The following is a 14917-nucleotide window of genomic DNA, read 5'->3' on the forward strand; positions in this document are numbered from 1 at the left end:
TGGAATCACACCTTATTGGACTACCTACCAGGCCATAGCTCAGAACTACTTCCAAGGCCTCTCATCTTCTAATTTCCTGGGGAGAGAATAACCCTGAGAGGGCTCTATTTCCTGTCCCAGGGAGCATTGAACTATCTCTTGCACTTTCAAATGTAGATGGGAGAAAATCGGGCTTTGATGGGCAACTAGCAAGTCCTAAGGCCTAAATCCCACCCTGTGTATTTCCCAAGGGGACACCCAGGGAGAGTATAGTTGGAACTTCCCCCAGGCCACAGGGACAACCCCCACAAGCCCACCTTTATAAATAACTCCCAGGACCTCTATGAATCAATATTACCTCTGTCTTGTCAACACTGAAGGGATTGGTTTCAATGGAGGAAATACTTGGCAGACAGGGATATGCCTTAGCCCCTCTGAACCGAAACCTTGCACCGTGAGCCCATGAGTCAGAAAGATGTCTGCCATATGCTCACCTATTTCTGTAGGAGATGAGCTCCAGATAAATGACGATCCCATGTTACTTGTCACACACACACACACACACCATTAAGTCTGAGTTACTTTTTCCCTTCCTCCACCAACCTCTGTACTGGATGAAATATTTGTCTTTCTTTCTTGTTGGATGTCTCTAGCACTAAACAGTACTAAAGGAAGGACATAAATTGTTCCTGGTGGCTGTTTTTGAACAACTGGCTGTTACTGGGAATCAGCAAGGTGATTGGACTAGAGGCTCTCACATATAAAACATATACTCCAGCTTGAGTCATGGCCCCAATTCAATAGCCTTTTTCTACCTCACACATGGCCCCTCTACAGGCACCCATAACTCTGGAAGAGGTTCCAAGTTAGGTCTCCCCAATGTCAACAACCTTGGCCCAATCAGTATCTACAAAACAAACTGTTGAGTGAGGCCACAGGTGGCCTTATAGAAAATCAGGTTACCACCACCACAGTCCCCCACCCAACTAAGAGCAAGGAACCCAAGGCAACTGAGACTCGGACAGCAACATCCATCCTCCTCTCCCCAGCGAAGCAACTTTCAAATAGACCCCATCTCTTGAGAGAAGATCAAACATCCCCTTCAAGAAGATCAAACATCCCCTTCCTTTAAGGAACCATAAGGGGACCCTATACTCCCCAAGATTACCTAATGTGTGGCAGCAGGGTAAATGAAAACCAAGGTTGTGGGAACTATAAGTGAGTCCCAACATGTGGCAGCAATTTTAATTCCCCTTTCTCCTTCCTTAAATGCCCTGGAAAGACAGCCAGAGCACAGATCCAGGTGAAATTCCTCCCGCCTTCCAATGCCTTGTTAGTGAGTCCCCACCCCTAGCTCTGGCATCCCTCCCAGCCTGCAGTGCTAAAAGCTAAAACTCCCCCTAGTCTGGTAGGTATTACATGTTTGCTTTGAGAAAAACACTAGCCAGGAAGAACTCACTCAAACTCAAGTTCACTCAAATGCCATGTGCCTTGATCCCCTTTTCACAATTCCAGCACCCTAAGTTTGGACGTCACAGGCTGGGTTAGGGTCAAGTTCCTGGGATTCCCATTCTCCTCAGAAGCTCTTAAAAGTGCACAGGTGGGTAAGATTGACCCCTGCCACTTTGAAAATACCCTAAAAAGCTTTGCAGGAAACCTCCCACCTTATGGTGGTAAGAGAGGCCTCCTAAGGCCCACCCACTTCCGGCACCAGCCAGAGCAGCTCTAGGTGTTTTGTTGTCAAGAAATCAACCACCAAACCCTCCCCTCTCGGCCCCCCCCCCCACCAGCTACAAAGGACAACCAGTTCACAATCGGTTTTGAAAAAAAAAAAAGGGGTTTATTGATTTTTAAACTGCAAATAGTCGTTACAAAAAGGTTTTCTTTTAAATAAATTCACACAAAGAAAGAGAAAATAAGAAAGCAAAGGTAGTGACCAGCAAGAGGAATAATAATTACATTCATCTTAAATCTGTGTGCCAGTTCTGTTGGCATTAACATTGGAAAACTCCAAACTCGGAATCCAGAACCTCAAAATCAGCGATCGGAATGTCTCAAGATGGGCACGTACAACTCAAAGGGTTTTTTTTTTTTAATCTTTTTTCTTTTTCCCTTTTAGAAGCTATAAAGTTGTTTTCCTTCTGTACTGTCACAGAACTTTTACATACATTCTCAGTCCTAGATGTGAAAGGCCTACAGAGAAAGAAACTCAATTTGCAGTCCAACACAAAGGGGGGAAATTTCTAAAATAAATAATCCAACAGTTTTTTGCATTTTTTTAAATTAATTTTTCATTTTTTTAAAATAAAATAACCAAAAAAAGTGTAAAGTTACAAAAAATGTCGTTGAAGAATAATATATTAAAACTGTGGAAAAAAAAAGGAAAGACACGTCACAAAATTTTAAGATTAATATGAAGATCATAATTTAACATAAAAGAATATATTCTATGGATTTGTCATCCCGATAAATATGAACAAAATTAACAAAAAAAAGCATAGTTTGGCAATAAATACGTTTTGATAAGTTAAATAAGCTTTTTTATATTGATGTGCAGTGACAAAAGCAAAATTTTTGCTCTCCAATTTCTGAAAGTTATATGAAGTTTAAAACCCAGGGAAAAAAAGCATGGCGTGAATGCTCTAAGGATAGACCTACGGTATTCTAGAGCAAAAACCATTAAAGCTACTTCTACGGGAAATCCTTTTACACAGATAATGTATGTGGAATGAATACCATTAACTGCTCACCCCTTATGTGGTTTGTTTTATTTTTTTAAGCTTTTCTCTCATTTTGCTGTTATTTTTTGTTGTTTTTTTTCTTTTAAGATGTCACATATAAACTGGGGAACTTTAGCACCAAAATCAAGTCTCTCATAGTCCATTCTAGCTTCCCCTTCCTCCCCACTTTAAAACAGAAAGAAAAAAAAAATTAAATCGCCAAGCCCCACTCAAGTCACAATCTTCGTCCTTTTTTTTTCAGCCTTCCTTCCGGTAGACCTACGTGAACCCAGGCAAGACTAGTCAAGAGGTTCAGGTCAGGAAGAAAACAGTTTGTTTTTCTCAATATCAAGATAAGTTCCCCCCCACCCCAAAATAAAAAAAAAAAACAAGTCAGGCAACAATGCTCCCAAGGGGATGGATGTAAGGGGTTGGGGGTCCTGGGAAGAGAAGGGGAGGAAGAGGTGTGTAAGGGAAGGTGCAGTTGTGTCACCAACGCCAGCTGAGGGAGCTGCTGGTTCTGGGTACCCCCCCCCTCCCCAAACCCCAATCCATGGGCAGAGGCTCTGGGAGACCCACGGGTGCCCTCTGGCGCTCAAGAGGTAAATGTAGTCACAGTGACAGTTAGATTACAAGGCACTAAAGTTGCTTCTCTTCTGTAAACGGTTACTACTTTTTCTTTTGTGATTTGGCACTTAAGAGGCTTAAGCCGAGGGGGGGGGACAAAAGGCATCTAACTTGAGAAATATGGGCCTTGTCTTGTTACTGGTTAAGTGGGCTATAAACTGGAAGGGCGGGCGGGGGGTTTCAAGCCAGAAGGAAACTACTGACAAAATGACTCGTCCTTATGTTAGGGGAGTTAAAAGGAGGGTGGAGGGGGGCCAAGGGAGGAAGGAGAAGAGGCATTCTGAGGTTCGGAGAAAGAGGGGCTGAGCTTAACCTTGTTAATGGAAGGGTCCTTGGGAAGGCAAAGGGACAGTAGGGGGGGGGAAGAGGACAAGAAGGGGGTCCAGGTGGGGTAAGGGGGGGTCCCTCCCTACCCTGCTTTAGTCATCTGAGATGGAAAGTCTGCTGAAAATGGGCAGGCGTCTTGTGTTGTCCAAAGTCGGGGAGTCTGAGCCACTGTGACTACTGCTGGAGCTGCTCAGGTAACCCTCCTGGTCCGAGAGCGAATCCTGGGGGCTGGGGGGAGAGTCAAACATGTGAGGGGACTCGGACATGGGTCGGAAGAGAAAGGCAGTGGGGGAACCACCCCCGGGCAGCCCCATGCTAGGGGCAAAGAGACTTGCCAGCTCCTGGCTGGAGAAGGCGAAGGGGTTATTGGTGCCATCGGGCAGGGTGGGCGAGCCCAGGAGGTCGTCGGCGCTCAGGATGGGGGGTGGGGTGATGGACGTGGGGCTGTCCAGCAGCCCGGTGGCAGCGGCGGTGGCGGCACTGGGGAACCCCGCAAAGCTAAAGCTATGCTGCAGGCGGGGTCGGTCGGCGGCCGAGAGGTCCCGGGCCCCTCCGGCCAGGGCGCGTCGCTCCTCGGCGTTGTGGATGAAGTGGCAGCGGGGCCCGTAGGGGCAGAAGCCGATGGTGTGGAAGGTGCGACAGAGCTCCGTCTTGTACTTGGGGTGACGGGTGAGGCTCCGCAGCTCGTGGATGCCATGTGCGAACTGGCACTTGTCCCCGTACTTACAGGCCCCGTTCTCTTCAAAGGGGCGACACAGCTCCGTCTTGTAGCGGCTCGAGTTGACCTGGCCGCTGCCAGGCTGCTTCTGGGGGGGCAGCAACCGCTCACCCCCCTCGGAGAAGGAGCGATCTCGGAAGCGGCTGTCCCGGGAGCTCAGGCTCGGGGCTGGCTCGCCCTTGAGGCTGCTGAGAAGTTGGTTCTGATGGAACTTGGAGCTGGGCAGGGTCACCGAATGCCTCCGGGGGAAGCCTCCACCGGTTGGGGTGCCCACCGCCTTCCTGTCCAGCAGGCAGCCCCCCGCGCTTGGGGTACTGTAGTTGAGCATCTTGTTACCCTGCAGAGGAAAGAGATGGGGCTGGTTAGTGACAAAGGCCACCCAGTAGGCCCAAGAAGGAAAGGTGATCCCCTCTGTCCAGTCTAGCCATCCCCTATCTACACACACACACACACACACACACACACACACACACACACACCCAGTTTGAGAAACCTCAAAAGCTTCATCTCCATCCTGGTCTTGGGCAAGTCCACTTCCCCGTCCTGCCTCGAAACAGCAGCTGGGTTAACTTGGTCCCATGCATAAGACACCTCAAAATCCTGGCCTGTGCGTGAGACACTGCAAATGCAGGCACCCTGCCCCATGCCAACTCCTGGAATGCACCCTCAGATCCTGTCCCCAAAGTTGCTACTTGCAGCCAACAATAGCCAACCTATTTCCCAGCTTCCCAAAGAATTTCTCAGCTTAGAAAATTTCATCCTCCAGGCAGTTCTAGATACTCCTGGCCCCTAACAAAAACAGGTAAAGCTCAGGAGCCTAAAAGTTACAACAAAAAGGCACAAAAAGTTCCCTCGTAATCAGTCCCTGCTTAACGAAGTCTGGGTGCCCCCACCCCACCCCACCACCTGGTCTCAGACTCCATTTCATGTTCCCTCCCTCTGCAACAGGTCTGGAGGCCTTTGCAATATTTATCTCTTTGGCAGGAGCAGAAGAGATCCCGTAACTGAGGCTGGGAGACAGAGATGTGATTCCTGAAACTAAAACTCACTTCCTCGTGTGTCCCCCCCCCCCCGAAAAGATGCCATCCACAAGGATCTTAACCACCCACGATTCCCCCTTGCTGCCCCCACCCCAACAATGCAGAAGATCCTTTGCAATTAAGTCTCCTAACTGCTAAAAAGCAGGCCCAGATAGAAGTCGGTGTTTAATCTTTAACACAACGCTGCAGGTGAGAAGGAAAAAGAAAGCGCATCCCCCCCCCAACCCCCAAGTCTCAGTCAACAGAGGATTTGGGGGAGGGGTCGCCACCAGAAGCAAGTTTGCTTCCAATGGAAACCTTAAGTCCCCTCCCAAAAGTGTGCCCCCAAGATTTGGAAAAAAGGCGCCCAAGAAGAGATGGGGGCGGGGGTGGGGGGGGGGCCTGGCAGCTGGCCGCCAGCCCTTGTGGGTGTCGTTGTGCAAAATTTCTAAAGTTGGTTCCCTAGGATCGGTTGCAGGAATGGGGAATCTTGAACAGCAATCAACCCCATGGAGAGGAGCGGATTACAGCAACCAAGTGGGGAGTTGGTTCCCTAAACAATGAGGTGCATTTAAAAAGCCCCCCCCCAGGGAGGGGGGGAGACTAAGAAAAATAGATCAAAGAGCGGGAGAGCAGAGCTAGGGGTGGGGGGGAGAAGAGAAGAAAAAAGTGTACCCCCAAAAGTGGAGAGAAAGCCACTCCACCAGTCAACCACTTGAGGACACAGGCGAGGTGGAAGGAAGGAAGAAGCTGAAATTCAAACGTTTCTGTTGTGGCTCTTCGGGTTTGAAGGTGTCCCTGCACCCCAACCCTGCTGCAGCCCTGGGGCCCTCCCTGGCTGCTGAACCGACTGGAGAAGCAAGCTGGGAAGAGAGCAACATGACCCAACGTGTTGAAAAGAAGGCAAAAACACTTCAGCAATTACAAGCAAGCCTAGCAAGCTTCCCCTGTTTAAACCCGGCAAGAGTAAGGTTAGTTGGGGTGGGGTGGGGGCGAAAACAACACTGTAACAACCCCTGTCTATTGCTACATACAAACATTCCGAATTTAAAACTTGCATTTTTACACACTAGCAGGCCAACGATCTTAAAGCCGCACACCCCAATACCGATGAACCCAGGCCCCCCAGGAGAAAACGATTAAGCGGGGAACCGTCACCCCAAAACCTGCTACACCGCCGGATATCACAGGATGAACCCCTGCCGAGAGGAGGCCCAGAGAAACAGAAACCCCACTGCAAACGCCTTGGGTCGCATGCTTTTGAATCCTAACTCTTGGGACCTTTTGCTTTCTTTCTCGCAGATTCCCTCCAAAAAAAAAAAACAAAAGTAGGGGGCCAAACTCAATCTTCATCCCCCAAGCTCCCAAAAGGCCGGCGAGGTGGCTGAAGAGACTCGAACCCCTCCCGGTGGAGGCCAGACAGACAGACCCAGAAGGGCGCACACCGGCCAAACTGCAGCAGCCGCCTGGGCTCCAACAAGTAGCACAATGTGGACGAAAGCAAAGGCCCCCGGGGAGGGGGAAAAAGACCCCCAAAATCCCCTTACACACACACACACACACACACACACAAACCCCAATGTCGAGATTCCCAAGCAGTCCCCACCAGGAACTCCTAGGTTTCCAAACTTTCAGCAAAGGGTGTGGATCTGGAGGACGTGAGCTTCCAAATTCCTTCAAACCAAGTTGGAAGAGAAAGAAAAAACAGGACAGGAAAAAAAGGGGGAGAAAAAAAAAAACTAAAACCCATTTATTTCTTCCCACTTTCCCCCCATCATCCCCCTAAAAAATTTATCAAAAAAAGAAAAACACCCCACACTTTTGCAAGGCACAACTTTAGGGGAGCTCGCTGAGTTGTTGTTTTTTTTTCCTTTTCCAAAAAAAAGCAGCAAAACTTTGCAAAAACTCCTCCCCGGTGGCTTTTTCATGTTTTTTACCTTGCATAAAACTTCACTTAAGTCGAAGATGGTGGCGGACACGAGGGTGGTAGTCATCGTGGGCGCTGGGGACGGGGCAGGTTCGATTCCCGGAGCCTCTGGGGCGCGATGGTCCGGAGCAAAGGTCTGGGCCGGGGCCAGGGCCGGGACCGGGACCGGGACCGGGACCGGGACAGGGGCCGGGACAGGGCCGGGCACAGCGTCCGGGCTCTCGGATCTGGAGTCCCAGTCGCCAGCTCCAGGCGCCCCTCGCCTTGCGGACTCTCCAGGCCTGGGCGCGCCAAGGCCCATTTATAAAGTTTCTGACCGTGTGGGCCGGGGGTTGGGGTGTGGGGAGGAGGAGGAGGAGCCTGCAACTTATTTAAATGAGGAAGAGGAGGCCCCCCAAAAAAGTTGATTGACACTGAAGTTGAATCAGCCATGCGGTCAAACTCTGGAGAGGAAAAAAAAAAAAGAAAAGAAAAACTTTCAAAAGGAAGAAGGGGGCAGGGAGACGAGGAAAAGGAAAAAAAATAAATAAAATAAAACCAAGCTGAGCACAACTTCTTTTTTTTTTTTCTTAAAGAGGAAAAAAAACTTTTCGAGTTCCACTCCACCACCCAGCCATGGGGCCCTGGGGGTGCTGGTTCACCAACCCCCCCAACTGGGAGCAACCCCTCTTTTTTATTTTTATTTAATTTTATATTTTTATTTGGCACCATTCGGGGAGGGGGGAGATGGAAAGGGAGCACCCCCTTTTCTCAACCTGTGACATCACCCCTTCCAAGCTCTTTGGGGGTGCTTGTGGTGCTGGTTGTTGTTTTTGTGGGGTGCTTTTTTTATTTTTGAAAGGGGGGGGTTAGGCAAGGAGGCGGGCTCGACTTTCTTCTCTTTCTTTTTTTTTTTTTGCAAGCTGGAGTTGAAACCCGTCCTGTGGTTTCCATCTTGAGCTGATCTTTTTTTTCTCCCCCCCCTTCTCAACACACACACACACACTTACACCCCAAGAAACTTCTCCAAGCTAAGTCGACTCCCCGGTTTTCTCGTCCACTGCGCAAAATTAAAAATAAATATAAACACTGTGCGTAAAGGAGCCTGGAAATGTAAGGACGCACACACACACACACAAAAAAGTTCAAGTCTAAAAATTAGGTTTTTCTGGTTTGAATCTGGGGTTGGGGGTGGGTGGGTTAAGGCCTCCCGCCGGCGGATGGGGTGCAATTTTTTTGGGGGGTGCAATTTTTTTGAGGGGGAGCATTGAGGAAAGAACTGGAAACCTCTCCTTCCTCTCTTTTCTCTCCTCTTCCAGGGAGGAACCGGCCCCGCACCAACACCCTGCAAGACAGAAAGCTTCCCCGCACGCGTCTGTCGACACTGGGACTGCTGCGCCTGGAGTCTGCGGGGCGCAGTGGGGGGCAGAAAAAAAAGGGGTGAAAAGAATAATAATTAAATAAAACGCCGTCCGGAGGTGTTAAGGAGCCCGAGAGGCATTTCTTTGGACTCTGCAAGGAAACCCCTTCTTGCAAGGCGCCCCCCGGTTCCGACCCCCCACCCACGCAAACGCACCGAGCCCACCGTGGCTTTCCACGCCACGCGTGTTCGTGACCAAGTCGAGCGGCCCATCGCGCGCCCTAGAATAATGAAAAAGCAAAAATTAAAATAAAAAAAACTTTGCTAAAGAATGAACTGCAGCTGAGTTGGGGGGGGGAGGCCCTGGATCCCCCTTTTTAACCCATTGTGGCTTCTCCCCGCCCCCACGGGGACGGACCATATGGCCGGCCGGTCACGCTGCGCTGTTTTGGCGGGACAGGGAGGAGGGGGAGCATGGGAGCCTGCAAACCTTGAGCACACAACACCCCCAATTCGGATTCAGAATTCCTTGGCACCCCCAACCCCCCACCCCCCAAAAAAATAAAAACTAGAAAAATGTATTTATTTACAGGCCCACTGAAAAGTTCTGAACGCATCATGCACCAATCTCTCTCCAAACCCAACATCAACTGGGCTTGGGTTTGGGGGTGCCTGGGTGGGAGACTCCCCCAAAAGGAGACAATCGAAGGGTTGCTGCATGCTGCAGCACGGCTTGCCTCAGTTTCCCCACCCCCTCGGAAGGCCTCCTGGAGTCTATCTAGCACGTTTCCTCCGGCCTGCACACCCGGGGAGCCGAGCGGAGTGGCCGAGCGCGCGCTGGGGTTCCATTGCGATGTAATCAGGTCACCCCATTGGGAGCACGTTTCTTTGCAAAAGGACGGGGCGGGGCGGGGCGAACCGGGCCTGGGCCGGGCCGCCCCTCCCCCAGGTCCCATTTTGGGTGTTTTTTTGTCTTTTTTTAATTCGTCCACCTCTTGAGTTTGGAACTCGGGGGACACCTTCCAAATCACCACTGTTTTAGGAAGTGTTTGTCTCTGTTGGACTTTTGTGCTGCAGCCTAGAAGCAACTTGATCTCTGGGGGTCCGGCTTGGATGTGGACCCCTGGCATTCAATGCATGGCCTTATTTTTTAATATTATTGTTAATAATTCGATTGCTAACCCTTTTATTTATTTGCTTATTTATTTATTTCAAACTTCCACCCATCAGCCGCTTGTTGCTTCTCTTTTCCCCTTGCTCCCCTTTTGTAAAAATTTCCCCCCCACCCAGCTTTTTATTCTTGCAATCTGGCAGGCTCCAGAAAGGGAAATAATAACTTCCATCCAGCTTCATTTCAATCCTTCAACTCTTGAAAGTTGCTTTTCTTAAAAGGATGAAAATTTTTTTTTTCATTTTTAGGGATGTATGTTTTACTCTCTCTTTTTCCCCCTCACTCCCCAAATTGCAAGAAACGGGGCGGTGGGGTGGTGGTGGGAAGACCAGGGGGGTAGGATAGCATAGTAAGTCGTGAGCAGAGCGGTTGGTTGGGCTTCGTGCAGTTTTCTGGGTGATGCGGTAATGAGTTCCAGATTGCAGGACAAGCCCTGGGCGCGCGTTGAAACCACAAGGTCCGTCTGCGTCCTGATGTGAAGCTATTTCGGTTTTGTTGTGTGTGTGTGTGTGTGTGTGTGTGTGTGTGTGTGTTTAATACACACTTAAGAAGATGAAAAATTAATAAAAGCATATTGGTTTTTAACCTGGGAGGGTACACAAGGTCTGTGTGTGTGTGTGTGTGTGTTTTAATCTGCACACACACACCCCACTGATGTGAGGCTATTTCGGTTTTGTTTTGTGTGTGTGTGTTTAATACACACTTAAGAAGATGAAAAATTAATAAAAGCGTATTGGCTTTTAACCTGGGAGGGTACACAAGGTGTGTGTGTGTGTGTGTGTGTGTGTTTTAATCTGCACACACACACCCCACTTCAGAAGATACAAAATAATAATAAAAGCGCATTGGTTTTTAACCTGGGAGGGTGCACAAAGGAGGCCCAAGGAGGAGAGGTCTGGGGAGGTGGGCTTGGGGGGTACTCAGAGGGGGTGGTCCAGCTCAAGCAGGCACCCCCCCAGTCCCATCTACCTTCTTCCAAGCCCAGGACCCTGGCAACAGCCCACCCACCCATCCCCAGCTGGCCGCTTTCCTCCTGCCGCCCTGGGCCGGGCCAGCAGCGGCTGGGCTGGATCACGCGGCCTCACGCCCCCAGCTAGCTTAAAAAGCCAAAAACATTTAAAAAGCTTTTTTTTTCCCCCCAAAGTGCACGCCGATTCCTCGAATTTCCTCCGCTTTTCCAAGTCCCTGGCGCTCGTCTGCTGGCTGCCAGGGGGCTGTGCGGGCCGGGCCTGGAACCCGGGCCGGGTGGTGGTGGTGGTGGTGGCGGCGGTGGCCCCTGCCTGGCCCGCTCGCTCTGGAGTTGTTACCGCCGGGTTTGTTCCAGCCCCAGAGTCCGTGTCTATAATTAAACTTTTTTTTTTTTAATTGTCGGGTTGCAACGTCATTTCGGGGACTTTCCAAGGGTGAGGGAGCCGGGGGGTGAGGGTGAGGGTGGAAGGGAAGGTTAACCCTTTCGCTGGCCTAGAGTGCTAACTCTCAGGGTGCATGTCCAGGGGAAGGGAAGGGAAGGAACCCGGGGAAGGGGTGCACCCTGGAGCTCAGGGGTGTTGGGGTGGGGGGGACCCTGAGCCCCGACCCTAGCTGGACACCGCCTCCCTGAGCCCCACAGAGCGCCCTGCGGGGTGCCCCGAGGCGCCCCTCCACCTGCACTGCCGCTTCCCACCGGGAGGCGACGGGCTGGGCCTCCTCTGGGCCGGGCCGGGCCGGGCCGAGCCGTCCCTCCAGTCCCGCTGGCCCCGAGCTGGAGCTCCACGGAGCAGGCCCTGGCTTGGCCGGTCAGGTACCGGGGTGCAGGGGGCCAGGCGTGGTGCAAGGGTGCAAGGAGGAGTGGGAATGTGCATGGAACTAGGGAGGTGCCACGGATGCATGCTGAACACCCCTCACCAGTCTGGAACCCCTGGGGAGGACACCGTGACAGGTGAGAGAGGGACACCAGGGAATGGGGGGCAGCAGGGCCTGCCCACCAAAGCCCCCTCCCCACATTCCCGGCTTCCTCCTGCCTGATCCTCCCGGGACCCAGTTTTTGCACACTTGGCAGCCTTCCAGAGAGAGAATTCTGACGTGGCAACTCCACCAGGGCTTCAGGTGTTTGTAAAAATCCCCCACTTTTTCTGCAAGGGGGGGCTCTCTGCTTCTACCCAAATTTGGTACTCGGTGGTCCCAGAGTCTTCTAGGGAGAGGGGATGGCAAGGGCAGCCCCCTCCCCAGCGACCTGGTTTGGATTCACCTGGTAGTGTTGTTGAATGTTGCAGAATTCCAACTTGGAGATCAGCCTTAAAAAAAGTCAGATATTCTGGCGGTGGGATCAGGAATCCACTTTTTTTTTTTTTTTTTTTTTTTTGCGGTAATTTGCCTTCTGATGATTCAGACACCAAGGTTGAAGCCTCAGTGGGCCAGGACTTTGAGATTGACTTTGACGGGGATCCAGGATTTGACTCAGCCAGCCCGATTCGAGAGATATGACTCTAAAGTCACTGACCTCGGTATCCTTGCTACAAAGGGGACACTGATGCTGCTGAAAAGGGGCCACAGAGCGTCGTTATTGGGGTCCTTATGGCACCACCAAACGAATATAGGACCAGGGGATGCACTTATAAAGGGATTTCTCCATATAGATCTCCACAAAATGGGCAACCAAGCATCTTCAGCTTTATTTCTCTCGGATCCCTTTCCAGAGAAGGAGCTCCAAGTCCCAAACCCAGGAGCCTGAGGAGAGCAGAGCGGGTGAAGATGAAGTGTTGGGCCCCCAAAACCTCACAGAAAGAGAATATTCTGATTGCTGCCCCTAGTGGTTTGGAAATACCTTCACTGGGCTGAATAGTGAAGGCCAACCCCCTTCTTCAAAGTCCTCAAGCCCCTAATACATAAAGATTACTTGGCTTAGTTCACAGGCCAGATTCTCCCCAGGGGCGTCCTTGGACATGCAGTTCCGTACACTACAGCCCCTTCAGGCATAGCTTAAGGATGTGGGAGCTGGAGGCTGCCTTTAAGGGTTCCAGGGAGTTCAGCCTCAGGGCTAGCATGCTAAGGGTGAGATGGGGGGGGGGGGTTTACTGCCTTGTGTTCTGCCTGACATGGACTACCTAGAACTCACCCTCTTAGGTAAAAACACTGTTTTTACATGCTCTCCAGTTATTCCATTCCATTCTCAGGCTCACCCCCAGCTCCTCCTCCCCTCCCTTGCCCGGGCCTGTCTACCAACACAGGATGCCCAGTTTGTGAAGGCACCCGATCTTGGACAGGAAGCTCACCTCTGCCAGCAGGTCACCAGTTGCACAACCCTGGAGCCTGTCACGTCCCCTCTGGGATGGTCCGGGAAGGTGAAGCTCAACCAACCATTTGCCCTCCGGCCACTCCAAACTGCTGGGGTTGTTGGTGGTGGTTGCTATGCTCCAGAGGCACCTTCTGCTGGGGCTTCAGGCAGTCCCCCTCAGCAGGCAAAATGCCTCTTCCCTGATGGGGCCATAGGAGCCTGCAGCACTCCAGCATTCTAGCTGCATTGTAAGGAAATTATCTGTTCCCTCAACTGGAAACTCCTGCAGGGCAGTGGCTTCCGGCTCACCTGGGCCTGGAGAGGAGCAGAACCTGAGCCAATTTTTCCAGTTTCTGCTGAACCTTCGCTTGACCCCTTAAGGATTCTTGGATACCCTAAATCTAGCAGTCAGTGAGAAGCTGGAGGAGGAAGAAGAGAAGTTGGCAAGGGCTCTAGAGGTGCCAGGAAGGAAGGGAGTGCTTGGCTCTGCAGGCAGCCCCAGGCAGCCCACACGCGTGTTCGGGAAACCTGGGCTGGGAACTCAGGGAAGCTGGGCCTTCCCCTGCTTGCCCTGGGGGAGTTCTGTATTGCTCCATGAGTCAGGAAGCAGGTTCCAGAGCTGCTTAATCCCAGAGCCAAGGGGAAGGGGAGCTTCTGTTTTAATTTGGGAAGACCCAACATTTATAGTTTTTGTTTTTTATTTTTGTTTTTCAGAGATTCTGTTAGGGAACCAGAAGCTATGGATTCTGTTCTTTGGTTTTAGTTTGGTTTTTGTTTTCGGAGCCACACCTGGTAGTGCTCAGAGTTTACTCCTGACCCTGACAGCCTCAGGGATGGAATTCAGATTAGCCACATGCAAGGCTAGTGCACTACCCTCTGTACTGCAGGTCCAGTCTCCCCACCACTTAATTCTTTTCAGGTAGTGGTTCTTACATAGGAAGGGGGGGGAAAGTGTACTTGCTTGTCACAATGACTCACAAAAGTCATTGTTACTACAAGGCCCCAAACAACCTCCAACAGTCACAATTTGTCCCCATATGCTAACAAGTAGAGTTTGAAGCTGATGTTAGAGCCCTAAATCCAATATTCCAGAGTACATAGACAACCTCCATCCATGCCCTGCCTCCAACCTTTCTTTCTGATGGCAGCCCTTGTGATCTTTTACAAAACCTGCAGCTGATCTAGTGCAAAAAATGGTTTTAGACCCTAAATGGCTACTGATCCTGAGAGTAAAATCCAAATACTTAATCTAGCCTGATCTAACTTTTCACTTCAGATATGATCTACTGCAGCAGTGCAGACTTTCATATCGCCTTCTCCTCCCCATTACTGTTTCTTCAACCCTCCAGGGCTGGCCTTGTGCATGGAGTCACATGAAAATGAACAATCCTTCCTCCTGCCCCAGGGCCTTGATAGTGGATGTTCTATCTGAATGGACCTTACTTTGGCCAAGTCTTGCTTAGAACCTAGCTCAAGTGTAATCCTCAGGCAGCCTTTTAATGTTGTTTGTTTGGGGCCACACCTAGCAGTGCTTAGGGATCACTTGTGGTGGGCTCAGGGAACCATATGGGTGCTGGAGATCAAACCCTCCTTAGCCACATGCAAAGCAAGCACCACACAGGTTGTACTATTACTCTAAGAAACTTAATTATTTTTCCGGTCACACCCATTGGAGCTCAGGAGTTACTCCTGGTTCTGTGCTTAGAAATTGCTTCTGGCAGACTCGGGGGACCATATGGGAAGCTGGGATTTGAACAGTGTCAGTGCTGGGTTGGCCACGTGCTGCAAGGCCAACGCCTTACCGCTATGCTATCTCTTCAACCCCAGGAAACTTAAT

General features: G+C 50.8%; 1 protein-coding gene across 2 annotated transcripts; it reads right to left on the reverse strand.

Moving 5' to 3' along the window:
- Positions 1 to 1805: 1805 nt before the first annotated feature.
- ZFP36L1 (ZFP36 ring finger protein like 1) lies at positions 1806 to 7463 on the reverse strand. 2 transcript variants are annotated; one of them, XM_049770465.1, is made up of 3 exons: positions 7328 to 7463; positions 3989 to 4708; positions 1806 to 3881 (listed from the first exon to the last, which is right to left on the reverse strand). In XM_049770465.1, the coding sequence occupies exons 1-3, from the start codon at positions 7382 to 7384 to the stop codon at positions 3828 to 3830; spliced, it is 831 nt and encodes a 276-aa protein (XP_049626422.1). In that variant the 5' UTR covers positions 7385 to 7463; the 3' UTR covers positions 1806 to 3827. The 2 variants fall into 2 exon arrangements, with proteins under 2 accessions (XP_049626422.1, XP_049626420.1); XM_049770463.1 differs by having other exon boundaries at positions 1806 to 4708.
- Positions 7464 to 14917: the final 7454 nt, after the last annotated feature.

Source organism: Suncus etruscus, chromosome 3 (genome assembly GCF_024139225.1).
Source record: "Suncus etruscus isolate mSunEtr1 chromosome 3, mSunEtr1.pri.cur, whole genome shotgun sequence".
Lineage (NCBI taxonomy): Eukaryota > Metazoa > Chordata > Mammalia > Eulipotyphla > Soricidae > Suncus > Suncus etruscus.